The sequence below is a fragment of the Vanessa tameamea genome, chromosome 27 (assembly GCF_037043105.1).
Source record: "Vanessa tameamea isolate UH-Manoa-2023 chromosome 27, ilVanTame1 primary haplotype, whole genome shotgun sequence".
Classification (NCBI taxonomy): domain Eukaryota; kingdom Metazoa; phylum Arthropoda; class Insecta; order Lepidoptera; family Nymphalidae; genus Vanessa; species Vanessa tameamea.
The window spans coordinates 7565379-7579438 of record NC_087335.1 but is presented as its reverse complement, the minus strand read 5'-3'; the positions used below and the strand labels follow the sequence as shown (position 1 = coordinate 7579438).

General features: G+C 30.0%; 3 protein-coding genes across 4 annotated transcripts in view; 1 reads left to right on the top strand and 2 right to left on the bottom strand.

Annotated features, from left to right (window-relative positions):
* LOC113392053 (zinc finger protein 26-like) overlaps window positions 1-14060 on the bottom strand; it is a 257766-nt gene that overhangs the window by 183651 nt on the left and 60055 nt on the right. The window lies entirely within an intron of this gene.
* LOC113392106 (zinc finger protein 62-like) lies at window positions 243-7193 on the top strand. Its single transcript, XM_026628384.2, has 3 exons — window positions 243-702; window positions 1122-1877; window positions 4888-7193. The coding sequence occupies exons 1-3, from the start codon at window positions 403-405 to the stop codon at window positions 6163-6165; spliced, it is 2334 nt and encodes a 777-aa protein (XP_026484169.2). The 5' UTR covers window positions 243-402; the 3' UTR covers window positions 6166-7193.
* The window catches only part of LOC113392108 (cuticle protein 7-like), a 40095-nt gene continuing 35537 nt past the window's right edge, over window positions 9503-14060 (bottom strand). Inside the window, exons 5-7 of one of the 2 annotated variants that reach the window (XR_010309709.1) lie at window positions 11321-11536; window positions 10084-10302; window positions 9503-10045 (exon numbers count right to left, since the gene is read on the bottom strand). Coding sequence is in view for 1 of the 2 variants with exons in the window: in XM_026628386.2 (XP_026484171.2) it covers window positions 10192-10302; window positions 11321-11536 (327 nt within the window). In the remaining variant the exon portion in view is untranslated. Of the gene's footprint in view, window positions 10303-11320; window positions 11537-14060 lie in introns of both variants that reach the window. The other variant, XM_026628386.2, reaches the window with a different exon arrangement.

Sequence of the window (14060 nt, the reverse complement as noted above, 5' to 3'; positions counted from 1 at the left end):
AATTAAAAATTTTATTGGGTCTGTGAAAAAAACATTTAATTATATTTATTTCTAGACATATTTTCAATTGAGTAATCATTATATTAGTTTATTTATAGAAATAAAATTTGCGAAATTGTAATTGTAATATTATTTTTGAATAATAAAAATAATAAGCTAACAATTACAAAGGGTTATAATCCTAGATCGCACCAACATCCATGACATTCATCAACGCCATCATGGCGGATTTGACATGACATTTGTGTTTGTAGATTGACATTGCGATTTGTGTCATTTAAGTATCAATTTATAGCGCTATTTTGTGTTCTTTTATAGTTAATTTTAATAAGAACTGTAGTTTACATTATTAACATTTGAAATATCAGTTTCAATCACATATTGATGTGATTTGTAAAGAAAATGGAACAGAAATACGTTAATATTAAAGAGTTAAAAACTTATAGAAAAACCGATAAAAAGGGAAAAGCAATATTAAACAATAATGAAATTAAAAAAAATGCTCATACGAGAGTTCCTTTGACTACCCAAAATGCTGTAAAGTATCTTCTAGAAGGTACGTTAAGGTTGCGAGTTTGTAGGTACTGTTTGAACGTAACTAGCAAACTATCAGAACTTGATGAAATGCTTGTGATAGCGGTAAATGGTTCACTCCATGAGGTCACTGTGAGAGACATGGTCGCTAGTATTCATCCTTTTAAGGTAAGTAAACTACTTCCACAATTTAAAACTGTTTCCATTCAAAGCATGTATTTGCAGAGTTAATTCGTAATTTAATATAACTATAAAATTCGTTTGATGTTGCATAATTTCGTAAGAAGGTACATTTAGGAAATCGAATCAAACTTATATGAATTACAAATGATACATAATAAATCGAGCAGTATTATGCTAATGAGGTATCCTCAAACCCGCATCGCAGTAGGTGGGTAAAATAAGCTCTAACCTCTCTTCTTACTGGAAAGAAAGACTTTTTGCTCTGCAGTGTCGCATTATAGAGCTGTATAGTATACAAAAATCTAAAATTACTTTCCCTTAATATAATTTAGTATTCATTTTCTTAAGGAAATAGAGGTATAATTAATTTTCCACTATTAATTTATATAAATTTTCAATTACAGATTACTGAAGATCGTAATTTTCCAAACAAAATTTGCAGTGAATGTCTCACTCATGCCATTGGTAGTTATTTATTCTCGCAGCAGTGTGAAAGAGCTGAGAGAGCATTACGTAACTGTTTCGATGATATGTATGAAAAATTTGAAAAGCTTGATCCACTTGAACCAGTGAAACGAAGAGGCAAACGAAAAATGAATCTCAACCACAACATACTGTATACCGAACATGAAGATGTTATTAATTATGCAGAACCTATAATAAATTTAATCAATGTTGATACAATGTCTCCGAATAATAATACTATTAGTGAACTGGAATGTCAAAAATGTTCTCAAGTTCTACCAAATACAGAATCATTGTTAAACCACGAGAAGTCGCACCCTAAATCAATGTGGTATAATTGTCGGTTATGTGGCAAATCATTTGTCAAGCAATACCATTTGAGGAGACATTTAAAGGAAAATCATATTTTGGGCGAGGAAATTGAAAGAGAAGTTAATACAGAACATTACAAATGCAGTGAATGCGGTACTTCTAACAAGACATTCGTTGAACATTTACAGCATATAGAGAAACATAAATTTAAAGAAACATTTCGCCATTTGATTGAACGTAGAGTTGACGATTTGTGTTCTGTTTGTTTGGATAAGGGCTCACGTATGGTCAACTTGGGTGATGTGATACATCTGCATGGAGGATATCCTGAGTTAACAGGGGATAGATCGATCAGAAGTATTTTACGCACATCTATACCAGAAGTAAGTATTTTATCAATTTATTGCATTGAACCATTTTCTTTTTTCAGTGTAGGTAAACATTTTTATGACATGCTTAATAATTAAGGTGATATTTGACAATTTAGTATTTGTGCACAACAACTGAACATGATCTTACAACTTTCAACAATTACCAGTATTATAATTATATGGTGTGATTATTAATATACATCTTTTCTTTAAAAGTAAAGTTGTAACAGAACTTATTAAACCAATGAACAGTAACATTTATAGGATGAGACATTGTATAGCCTATTCCAATTGAAATAGTAGTAGGCAAACAAGGTTAGTTCCTGATATGGTTATATAAATTTAGAAATACAGTAGTAGACACACAGGCAGGTGATGAAATTAACATAACCTATTCCAGGTGTTTTGCCTGGCTCTGTTAAATTTTGCACTGTAGTTGTTCATTAATATTTCTTTATTTAAAATATAAAAATATTCCACATAATAACTACCTTAATATCCAAAGTTTCAATAACAACTTCGCCAATGATTATGAATACTAATGGTATAGCATATATTATCTTGTGGTTGGGATAGGCTATAGCAGCATTCCCAAAGTATGGGTCGCGACCCACTGGTGTGTTGCATGCGAATATAGGGTGGCTATCCGACCTGTTATGAAAGTCGTCCTTCCCTTCACCTATATGATAAGGTTAACATTATAAATAAATTGGACATGTGAAACTAATTGTGATTAAAACTAATTGAAGTTCCTGCTAAATTTGGTATCAAAAAATTAAATAGATAGAAATGTATGCTTTTGATTCTCATAGCTTCCTTCATCAAAACAAAGAACTGAATTCTGAATTTAGGTATTTTTGCTATGTGGGTCGCAGTCCAGTCGACTTTGGGAACCACTTGGGTTTAGTATTATATTTGACTGAATGTGTGCATATTTTCTAGAATACAACACATAAATACAAGGAGTTGATGCTTTCACAAAAGGCAACTATTCTCAGACTTATCAAAAGAAATGCACATAAAAGTTTCATAACAACAGACGTCAAAGATAAATTGACTTTCGAATTTTCATATCCAGATTTAATAACTAAAGAAACATTTAAACTTAATTCAATCACATTTTCATTTACCAAACCAATTATAATTGATCCAGTCAATGTTAATAATATTCATGTCAATATAATTAATTCTGTAATCAATAAAGAAGCTTCTGAAACAAATGCAAGAAATAGCATTGATTCTACAACCAAAATAATAAATGAAAATGAAGTGAAAATAATGCCTTGTAAAATCTGTTGGATATTTAAAAAACCTACATGCAAAACTTGCTTAGCTTCCAAAGCAATAGGAAAAAATGATACCAGTATAATAAAAGATACTAAAGAAAATAAGGAATGCAATCTATGCTGGTTATTTTGTAAAACAGGCAAATGTGATATTTGCAAAAAAATTATACAGACAACAAATAAATCAATCAAAGATGTTGCCACAAGAAAATTATCTGCTCCAGTGAAAAATAAAAAACACACAGAAGATATAGATAAACACACCAATTCCTGGCAATGTGATATTTGTTTAACTAACAACAAAAACAGACTCTCGTGCATGTGTTGTGATGTAATTAATGTTGCCAGTGAGGGAAATAAATACTTATTTGGAAAAAATATATTTAATTTACATGATTTAACTGATGTACACAATAAAGTCATTGAAGCTAGTAATGTCATTAAATTACATAAAGACGAAGAAATAAATGTAACTCAGAAACTTGATATAATTGTTACGGGTGATAGAAATATTCCTAATAATAATATTATGGATATAGAAATGGCGGTATATGAAATTCCTAAAGAAAATACTGTAACAAATGCTGGTATAGAAGCCATGGATATCACATTTGAAGATAAGAAACAAAGGGTTGAAATTAACCCAACCAGTCAAGAAAGGAGTGATTTCAATTTGAATAAAATTCAGGTTGAATGTACAGGATTTACTAATAAAAAAGTAGAATCAAAAATGAAGATGAAGAAAAGAAGAATATCAACGGCAATCAGAAAATAATGCATCCATATAATTAATTTTTAATGTTAACAATAAAGTTATAATCTTTTTCACATATGTATGTATTATATAACGCATTTCAAGATTTGAGATAGCTTGTGCTGGAAAATTTATATATTATGTTAACAATGAGATGATTTGTAACAAAATGTTGAAGTGTAGGAAAGAATTGGTCGTGCATGATAGAAAGCATATCTGGTCGAATTTCAGAAACAATAATATAATTGGAACACCTTGCCGATCTTTTTCTTGGATCTTTTGTAATACTTTGTAGAACCTTCTACCTTCATTGAGAAAATCATGCAGGAAATTGGATATTTTAAGAAAAATGAAGAGAATTTATGGCGTAATGTACGAGGGATTTCTAATAGGGAATTTACGACGAATTATTTATTCCATTTCGAATTGAATATTCATAGTTAAGACAGGACAACGTCTAACGGCTAGTACATATATAATTTAATAGAGCTACTGTCACTATAAAGATTATAAAAGTTGAAATGAATTAATCAAATGTCACCATACTCATGCTATGAGAAAAAGATTATGACGTATCAAATTTATGGAGATGAAAATATTATTTGTTATCGTTTGAATAACTTATTTAATATAAAGGAATAGTCTTGTGTAATCTTAGTCTTAATATTAATTAAATATTACTACTGGTAGTGCCAAAAGTTATATATATATATATCAAACATATGAACATACAAATGGTTATAGAGACGAGAATATATTTATTATTTTTTCGAGAAACATTTCTAATGGATATTTTTTAAACATAGTTTTAAAATGGGACTTAAGTATTACATTTGCACTTACAGTAGTGATACTTACGACCTTTATCACTTACAGTAGATTTACATATATGTAATTAAGTACACATTTTACCAATTCACTGTTACGTTGCTTCTTCCGCTTTTTTCTCCTTTATTTTTAACGTTTTATTTTTTTGTTGCAGATTACCTTTGATAACTACACTGGAACAAAAATTTGCGATATTTGCCTTAACCACGCGATTACGTCGCACGTGTTTATAGCTAGAATACAGTACGTTAGGAATAGATTAAATACATGTGTTAGTCTCATGTTAGACAGTTTAAACAATATAAGTCACCCAAATAATAATATTATGGTAGAAATTTCGCAGCACACAATACTTCCTTCTTTCAAACTCGATGAGTTATCTGAAATCGATGACTCTAGATTGAACGTTGAAGTGCTTGAAGACGAATTTAGAATAGCTTCGGAATCGGACAGCGATTTCGATGATCTTAGCAAAGAAGAAAGCAGTGAAATTCTATTCAATCCAGCTAAAAATGTCACTAAAACTTATGTTAATAAAAAATTAGTCAACGGATACCAAACCAAATACGATAATAATAATATCTATGACGACATATGCAGTGAATTCCTTACGTTTAAAAAGAAAATTAAACCGCCGAAACGAGCTGCGAAATATAGGTACACCTGCCCATTGTGCAATAAACATTTTATATCCGATTATTTCCTTAAGAAACATATATTGAAACACGTTAACAGGAAAGTACAGTGCAATTTATGTTTAAAACAGTTCAAATCGAAGTTCTATCTCTTCGAACATAAAAAAATGGTCCACGTTTTAAAACAGGAGAATTTTATAAGCTGCAAAATCTGTGGCAGGTCGTTCCTTAACATAAATAAAATAAAAATGCACCAAAAATGTCACAAAATTAAGGAATGCCAACTGTGCGATAAAAGTTTCAAGTCCCAAAAGCATTATGACGTTCACATGCAGAGACACGCGGTCAAGTTCACGATGTGCGAAAACAGGGACGTGCAAACGTGCAGCTTTTGCGAAAAGCCGTGTTCGAACGAAAATGAACTCTCACTTCATGTGAACAAGATACATCTCCAAATAAAACCGTACAGCTGCGACATGTGCGACAAGCAATTTTATACGGAATACAATTTGAGTAGCCATAAAAAACTGCATAGTTTATTTTCCAAAGAGTTGTGCGTTTTTTGCAACAAAACGTTGAAATGTAGGAAGGAATTAGTCGTGCATGTTAGAAAGCATATCGGGTCGAAACCACACCAGTGTCCCGTCTGTAGACATTCGTTTTACTCCGACTGTAAAATGAAGAGGCACATGAAGGTGTTACACGGTGGAAAATATTGCTGTCGTCTTTGCAGAACCGTTCTGCCTAGTCAAATTGATCTTAAAAATCATATAAATGTTGTCCACAGCTCCATGTAGCGTTTACTTCCGGATTATCGCGCTATTAGAGCGTTTATATTAAAAACATGTTTACATAATAATATAGTGCCTATTTGTAGTCCCGGATTATCCATGTAGTCAATAGGAGTTTAGTGTTGGTAAAGTTCAAATACTACCTTATCAACCTAAGGAAGAAGGCTCCGACAATTGCATAAGTATTGCCCATTCCAATCGTAGTAGGAATGAAGACAAACAAACCTTAGATTTAAGTATTTCATCCAATTTTCTAATAACTCAGCTATTTTGTGCACTACTTAGAGTTTATGATATTAATATATCGTTATTTATAATAAAACACTATTACACTTAACTACTTATATCTACTTTAATTTTACTTCGAAAATTCGGATAACAGTTTTGTCGACGTTCAAAACGCCATTTTTTACGCAAAACGCAAATCCATAGTAAATGTAATAGATTAATCAAACTCGACCAATGATCCGCGTCAATTTGCTGTTAAATGTTGTTTATTTGACTTCTCCTCTTATGGTTGGAATAGAGTATATAGCGGCCTCTACATGGCTTAATCCGGCCCTGCTCGTATGAAATGAGGGTTCTTATGAAATGTAGGAATTAAGGCTTATCCGTACAGTGCTTAGAAGTCAGTTTTTCTAAACTGTAAGTAAATATTTTGTATAAGTTTATTTTGACTAGTTTTATTTTTTATTTTATTTTAGTAGTAGGGATACTAACGAATTGACGTTTGTTTTTTTTTATTTGATGTAATTTTTAAATTTGCTCTATTATCTCCATGGTTATGGGTTAGATTATATATTTATAGTGTTAAGAAAATATTTTCTTTAATTAAATTAATTAATTAATTCTATTTTTTTTAAACTATGCGTGCATTATTTACGATTTTTTTTATTGTATAGAACGAAACGAAAAAATTCTTATAAAAATTGTATCGTGGCTGCAGACGTAGTTTTCATTTTAAGCACACTGATAACAAAATGTTATGTAATAATGTATTATGGCTAAGATATAAATATATTCTATAATGTAAACTTGTTTTATTTATTTCCTACTTTGAATCCTCGTTCAACTCTGTAAGGTGGAAAATAGATTTGAAGACATAAATAAATCTTTCGACATCTTCAACTATTTATAATAAAACACCCAGACTTTTGTTGTTAACGATCAATGATTATATCCAAACAGATTTTAGTCGGCGGCCATTTTAGTACTCACGTCCAGAAACTATTATTGCTTACAAAGATCGACTTCATCAGCACGGAAGTGATTAGTGAATACTATCAACTACCTCGCGGATAACAAAAAATTAAAAAATATCTATTGCACTTTCATTACGAAGGTGACGAAAACTAAGAAAAATTAATTTTCATGTTATTGTTTCATGTAACTGGTCTTTCAACAATTTTAGAACATATTAGCGTTTTAATAAAAATATTTTTAATGTGCACGCGGGTATTGGCGGCAACGAGTATGCATTTAATTATTATTGTGATAACTATAGTTATCGGAGAGTTTGATAGAATACCGTATTTTTGTGAACCGAGCAATTATCCAATGCCAAAGCAAGCAATAACAAAATATTTAAAAACAAGAAATCGAGTAAGCAAGCCTATAAGACTAAATAATGGTATGATGCAGTTATTTTTTTTCTAAAATTTTCACTTATCAACACTGAAAAGTTGTCGTGTATATTTTATCTATTCTCCGGCGTGAATTGGAACGCATCTGAATCACAGTTCAACCGTTGCACAAAATTGTCATTTTAATTTTATAATATTATTAAATAAAACAAAATTACGTTGGTAATTTCAAAAACTTACAGCTATGGAGTTATTGAGTTTATTAATTCGACCTGGAAAATGTAAAATTTGCATGCTATGTTACAAAGAATGTAACAATACGTTGAATATTTATAATAATGTGGAAATCGAAGGGAACATAATATCGAAAGATTTAAACATTGCAGAAATTATTAAATACTTATTTCCTGCATTTGTAAGTTAAATCTTAAAAATATTACTTACCTATAAAATAATATACTCCAACACTTTATTTTGTAGGTATCTATTATCTTACCTATTATATTAATTTTCGAAAAAGATTAACATTCCTTATGTCTTTAAATCTGTACTATATATTTTTTTTAGCTGAAACAGTTATTTTTTTTGTTTTAGGATCTTACTTTATCTTATGCCTGTCAAGTATGTTGTGGATTGTTGTATAAGATGTATCTGATTATGAAAGAAAATAACTATAGAAAAGAAATACTTACGATCATAATCAACTCATTACATAATGAGTTAGATGTATATGACAATTTGAAATTGGAAGCCTCGAAAAAAATTTATTTAAATTTAAATTTATCAAAAATTTTAAATTCAAAAAACGATGTTTCTGTCAAATATTTTGAACACAATGAAAGTTTTGATAGAGACATTGAATCTATTAAAACTTTTGAAAATGTTTCCGAAAATGTGAATGAATTCAGTAATTCATCTTTACAGAAACAATGTCCACATTGTTCTGAAATATTTCATAATATTAAACATTATAAAACCCATATAAAGAAACATGGAAGTAAACAAAAACAAAAATATTACAATTGTAATCAATGTAATTACAAAAGCCATTGTAAATTGTCAGTACAGGGCCATATAAATAAAAATCATTTAAAAACTCGACCATATATTTGCCAGATGTGTTTTAAAAGCTTTTTTCATAAAAAAAATTTAAAGGAACATATTGAAAGTCATGAACAAGATCATAACGAAATGTGTGAGGTATGCGGTAAAAGATTTCTGCATAAAAAAAATTTAGTTGAACATCTTAAGCTTCATTCGGGCGATAGGCCGTATGAATGTGAAATTTGTTCAAAGAAGTTTGTTACATCTGGACGTAGGTTGGAACATATAAAAAGGATACACATGGAGAAAACTGAGAACTGCTTGTTTTGTGATAAAAAGTTTAGTTTAAATAAAGAATTGACAAGACATATGAAGAGTGTACATTCAGCGTTTTAAACTTGTTACATTTTTTTTATAAGTTCTGATCTTTGCCATGTCACTTTCATATCTGATGTTAAGTGACTGTCACAAGATCTAGGATAAACTTAGAAGATGCTTATCAATAGATGTTATTTATAGATATTGTTTAACTTCAATAATATTTATATGAAATTTTTAGTACCAAAATATTTTTTAATAACAGTTTTCTATAAATCATTGAATCTAATAAAATCTTTTTTTGTTTTTGTTTTGTTAAGTCTAAACTAAATTTGTTACAATATTGTTATCCTTATGTGTATTAGGATATTTCCAGGGATAATAAAATATGTGAACAATTTTCTAAAAATATATTTATTAAAAAGTAAGTTACAAAAAAATATTCCATCTTATTGTATAATGTTTAAATTTTTTATTCAAATATTTATTACTATACAATAAATATACTTAAGGGCAGTGATTATGAGTATTTTACAATTGCTTAAAAGTAAATTAACATAATTATTACAAATTCTTGATTGTTTATGAATGAATCAGTTTGTTTTGAAAGAAATTGCTTATTTAAAAGAAACAACTTACTATTGTAGGCTATTTTTAAATTTAAAACTTAACATTAAAACATAAAGAAAATAACAGCACCTCTAAAGGGTATGTATTAGGCTTAAGGCAGTGTTTGTTAAACAAATGAGAAATGTGCATGTATTGTGGTAGCTTTGTTTGGTAACTAATATAATATAATACTTATGGTTTAATTAACCAATAATTTATTTTTAATGATCCTATGTTCAATGAAAGAATAAGGAGGGGGATGTGAAATATTAAATTATCGATTTATACTAGATGGCTGTACAGATTGTGAATGTAATTTTTAATCTGTTGATATAGGTACTTTTATATATTTTGACAGATTATGTAGATTTAAAAATAAGCTTCTTCATGGCGTCGTAAGAATGCCATCTAGTGGTGACAAATGAAAATGTTTGTGATAATTTTTTCTAAGCATTGTACTCGATCAGTTTTGGGTAATCTAGTAATGGTAGCCTGGGCTCGGTGGTGGTACGTAGGGTTGTCCAGGTCCTGATGATGGATAGCCTCCGGTAGGCTGGTCTGGGTACCGGGCTTCACCTTCATAAGTCACCTAGAACATTGATATTGCAATAATTATTATAAAACAGCGAGATAATTATAATTATCGCAATTGATCGTACCAACACTTTATATTATAAGGTACTATAACATATGTTGGGATATGTTCGTACGAATTTTAGAAGTAGGTACAACTTGATATATTTCGAATAAAATATATCAATATATTTATATGTTCAGTATAATAATATGTTTGAGATAGGTTTATATTATTTACTATTTAGTGATTACCGCATATGATCGGTAATATGATAAAAATTAAGTCCAAAGTAAAAAATTGTATTTTCATGCGGAATTACTGACTATATCACTTATCCTACCAGAAAAACGTACTGAAACGACAACCAATGCTGATTTTCGTAAGCTTAAGAATCGTAGCAGTAGAGACAGATATAACCATATCTGTAATGCTATTATTCTATCGATTCTCACTTAACAGGCTAAATTGCTGTGGAATTTGCATTGAACTTAAAATAGTATCTGTTATATATATTATTTAATAGTAGCGAAATGTCTAAATCTCATTAATTATGACTAAACAAAACTAATTACTCAATAGTGATATCGATACATGTTATATATTATATATAGCTAAAAAGCAACATACTATAATATTATGTAAATTGACTTAAGATTAAATCTATAAAAGCATCTATTTAGTTAATATTAATGCATTTATGACGTTTTTGTATTCAAATAAAAATTTTAAATTGATTATTTTTTCCTTTGCCCATTTTAAAAATAAAGAGTATTAACCAACTACATTCATTCTTCATAATATATTAAGAATAAGAACTTTGAAACAGTATTTAATTCGAAAATTAACTTAATTTTTAAATTGTATTAAAGCATTTCAAGTAAAGACCTGATAAATACTATATCCCTATTTAATTAGTTTTAAAACTAGGCAAAGATATTCAAAGGCTTCAAACAAAAATATCGGGAATTTTATTAGTTAGTATTAGTATTCAGTTTATTTTATTTTATTAAATAAAGTAAGTGATACTGACCTCGGCATTGAAACCATTCTTCCAGTCAGCAGTGTATTTAACTATTTGCGTTCTGCCATCAGGCAAAGCGATTCTATACTCCCCACGTGTAACATCACCATCAGACTTCGCATTGTGGCTGTAGTCGTTACCATCTTCGTTCACCGCGTATGCGAAGTCGAATGGCATACCAGGCTCGTGATGGTGGTGGTCATGCTCGTGGTCATGTTCGTGGTGCTGGAAAATGAAATTATGTTAAAGGTTACAATCAATTTAGCCGATATTGCCAAGTGGTTACAATATTTAAATATTAACGACAATTCGGGTCAAGAAAATCCTAGACCGACTGACTAGCAAATAGTCGTTTATTTCCACCGTACGATTTGTGTTTTTCAATAAGATATTATTCATTTCATTTATAACATAAAATTTTATCTCGATTCAAAAATATTATTATTACGCTTGGGCAATTTATAGTTATGGTTTTATGTTTGTTGTAAGTTACAAAAGTTGTTTTCGCGGAATGTGGTTTTAAAAAGTAATTGTTGTGTGGCGATAAAAATGATTTCTATGCTACAACGCTTTAAGACGATTGTTTATCTTTTGGTAATTTTTTGAACAATTTTATTGCAATGCAATCTTTATTTAAAAGTATCACAACATTTTCGCTGCGTTTGAAATAAGTTTTAATAAATAATGGATTACTGGCTGTATGATTTAGGACACTACTTTTTTCAGATTTTATCTTTATCTACATCATGTTGTGATAATTATGAAGAAGGTTCGTTGATTATTTCAATTAAAATAATATACGTACAAGAATCTTCTATGTATTAAAAATAATTGTATTGTATTACAATTATTGTTAATACATTAGAGATAGGAGAATGTATGTTAATATATAATTATTAGTATTTTATATTTTACAGGATATAAAATGAGGGCAGTACAGTTGCAAGGTTGAAAAATAAATATTTTTACTAATTTTGAAGCTACCTATTTTAAAGGACCTATTTTTCATACAATATAGAATTATTTTTTGTAAACCATTTACGGTCAGTTTATGTAAGGCGATTTTGAATAGTAAAATCATACATTTTTCAGAGTACGGAGAGAGACTATCTAGTGAGTTCATTATCATTTATACTTTACGTACTTATATATTATGAATGAATTTAGATCGATTTGACAAAACTGAATTTTAGTTAGTTACCTATATTTTTTCTATATAAAAGAAAAAAAAGTAATGATTGTTAAGTGGGTAATAGGTACACATACCTATAATATATTATTTTATAATTAATTTCTAGGTTTTGAAGACGGTAAGTTATGATCTTTTTTACATGAAGCTAACGTGTCATTTCATTAGATATTTCGTGTTTCTTCAGTGACATATGAAATTTTGAACTGCTATAGTTTCTCAAACCAATAAACACGACTGTTGGATTTTTCTCAGTCTTCATTTTTGATATTCATGTCATAAATAAGTTTAATTATTAATACCTATCTATTTTTAAATTTAGAAGGAGTCTTAAAATTAGGTAAGTGTATTATTTTTGACTGTTCAAAGTAGTCATCATAACTAATTACATCGCGTCATAATAACACTGCATATTATATTTTTTAGTATACAGGTGGGCCAAGAATTTGTTAACATTTAAATCTAACATCCCGCGTAAACAAAAGCAGTGTGGGGTGCGGGGAGGGTTCCTACCACTAGCATGTTTCTCGGAAATTTAGTCGCAATGGATCGCTTCGCTTCATTATTGTGAGACGCTTATTTCGCATTGAATACAATTTACATGACTTAAGTCAGTGTCCAGGTGCTCCTTTAATAAAGAAATGGGTTCAGAAGTTCGAAGAGGCGGGATCTACACTAAATGTTAAGCAAACCAGCAGGCCGCGGTCTTCTCGAAGTGAAGAGAATGTGCAGCAAGTTTTCGCTTCTGTTCGACGTGATCCTGACTTATCGACGCCCAAACGTTCGGCTGAATTAGGAATACCCCGCACATCATTACGCCGTATTTTGAAATTAGATTTAAAAATCACATCCATATAAGATCTAGATTGTGCAGGAACTAAAAGCGAATGATTTAAATTTGCGCATATCCTACGCCGAAAAAATGTTGAATCGATTCAATAATTAGTCGGTATTGGAGCAATGCAAATCCTAAAGCTAAACACTAGAGGCCACTTCATTCGCCAAAGGTAACTGTTTGGGCTGCAATTTCTGCAAAAGGAATCATTGGACACTACTTTTTTTAAGACTCTCACGGCCATTCGGTTACTGTTAATTCTGCTAAGTATGTAAAAATATTACGAGAGTTCTTGGCACCGAAGCTACTGGAATTTGCTGGCTACAATCGAAACACATGGTTTCAACAAGATGGAGCCCCATGTCACACATCCAATCAGTCCCTGCTAGTGGTCAAAGAAATATTTCTGGAAAAACTGATTTCTAGACGAGGCGACATCCCTTGGCCACCCAGGAGTCCAGATCTATCCCCAGCAGAGTTCTTTTTATGGGGTTATTTAAAGAGTCGTGACTATATCAATAAACCAAAAACACTACGTCAACTAAAGGATAAAATCAGTGAAGAAATGTCAGCGATCTCGCAGTCTCTTTGCCGACGAGTATTCCAAAATTTTGGTGCTCGCTTAGAAGAGCGTAAAAAACAAAACGGTGGTCATTTAGATGATAGTATTTTTAAAATTAAATTCCCGTAATTACACTTTCTTTCAAATAAACAATTATTTAAAC

Bases quoted from the DNA above. Each gene is read 5' to 3' on its own strand.
- LOC113392106 (XM_026628384.2), top strand. From the start codon at position 403: ATGGAACAGAAATACGTTAATATTAAAGAGTTAAAAACTTATAGAAAA. The intron at 703-1,121 runs GTAAGTAAACTA...TTTCAATTACAG, and splicing joins CTAGTATTCATCCTTTTAAG to ATTACTGAAGATCGTAATTT. The intron at 1,878-4,887 runs GTAAGTATTTTA...TTTTTGTTGCAG, and splicing joins TACGCACATCTATACCAGAA to ATTACCTTTGATAACTACAC.